Source organism: Geospiza fortis, unplaced genomic scaffold, assembly GCF_000277835.1.
Source record: "Geospiza fortis unplaced genomic scaffold, GeoFor_1.0 scaffold70, whole genome shotgun sequence".
Taxonomy (NCBI): domain Eukaryota; kingdom Metazoa; phylum Chordata; class Aves; order Passeriformes; family Thraupidae; genus Geospiza; species Geospiza fortis.
The window spans coordinates 1,247,959-1,248,886 of record NW_005054317.1 but is presented as its reverse complement, the minus strand read 5'-3'; the positions used below and the strand labels follow the sequence as shown (position 1 = coordinate 1,248,886).

At 53.0% G+C, this 928-nt stretch overlaps 1 protein-coding gene across 1 annotated transcript in view; it reads left to right on the top strand.

Annotated features, from left to right (window-relative positions):
• The first annotated feature begins 391 nt into the window (after nucleotides 1–391).
• GPR27 (G protein-coupled receptor 27) overlaps nucleotides 392–928 on the top strand; it is a 3,367-nt gene continuing 2,830 nt past the window's right edge. The window contains exon 1 of the mRNA XM_014306724.2: nucleotides 392–447. Within this exon, the coding sequence (XP_014162199.2) occupies nucleotides 392–447 (56 nt within the window). The remainder of the gene's footprint in view (nucleotides 448–928) is intronic.

Sequence of the window (928 nt, the reverse complement as noted above, 5' to 3'; positions counted from 1 at the left end):
CGCTGAATTTACTGATGGCTTTTAATAGAATGCTCAAAAAGGATTTCAGACGTGTCCTTCACAAGAGGCCATGAAGGAAACTCAGTAATAGTACGATAATTGCATTAGCATCTCCAGTGAGCCCAGGGCCGTGCGTTGGTGCGTGCCTTACAAGGCACGCAGAGAGGCCTTGCCCTACATACACAGGGATGGCAAAGTGGGAGAGAGAGGACAAGGATCTGCATCTCACTGGCCTACATTAAACTGCCCATTATAAACATGCACCAACAGCAGATGCTCTGTGCTAGTCGGGTCAAATGTGGTTTATCCAGCTCACAAAACCTGCCCAGCCCTCCGTGGCTCCTGTGTAACTAAGCCTGGGAGTTGGTAAGCCCCTGAACAACACAGAAACATGGAGAGCATCCTTTTTGATCTTCTTAAGAGCGCTCGTCAGACCCCAAATGACAGGTTCCACTAGGAACCCAAATGTCAGGCTCCTGATTTGCAGAGGCACCTTTTCCTTGATGTTCACACTGAAACATTTGCCCGGTACGCTTGCTGCAAGCCTCCTTCCCCTCCAAATCCCCCTGCCAAGCAAGGGACAGCACACCCAGATGCTGCACTGCAACAGGTGCTGCTGGACTCGCCTTGCATGCCAGCAGGAACTTAAATGGCCATTTAGCATGACCACATCTAGCAGGAGCACACTGGTGACTGTGACACGGGTGTATCACTAATGTGTGGCTATACTGAACCAATACACATGCCATAGGTACCGGTATGCGTGTATATGGGATTATACACACACACACACCTGTCTTATGCCCAGACACACTGTCTCCATCAGCTGTGAACGGCATCACGCTCCCCGGAAGGGGATGCGGGGGATCCCCGCCACGGCCGCTGGAGCCGGACACCTCAGCGCACCCCGCGGCTGCCCCCGCGCCCC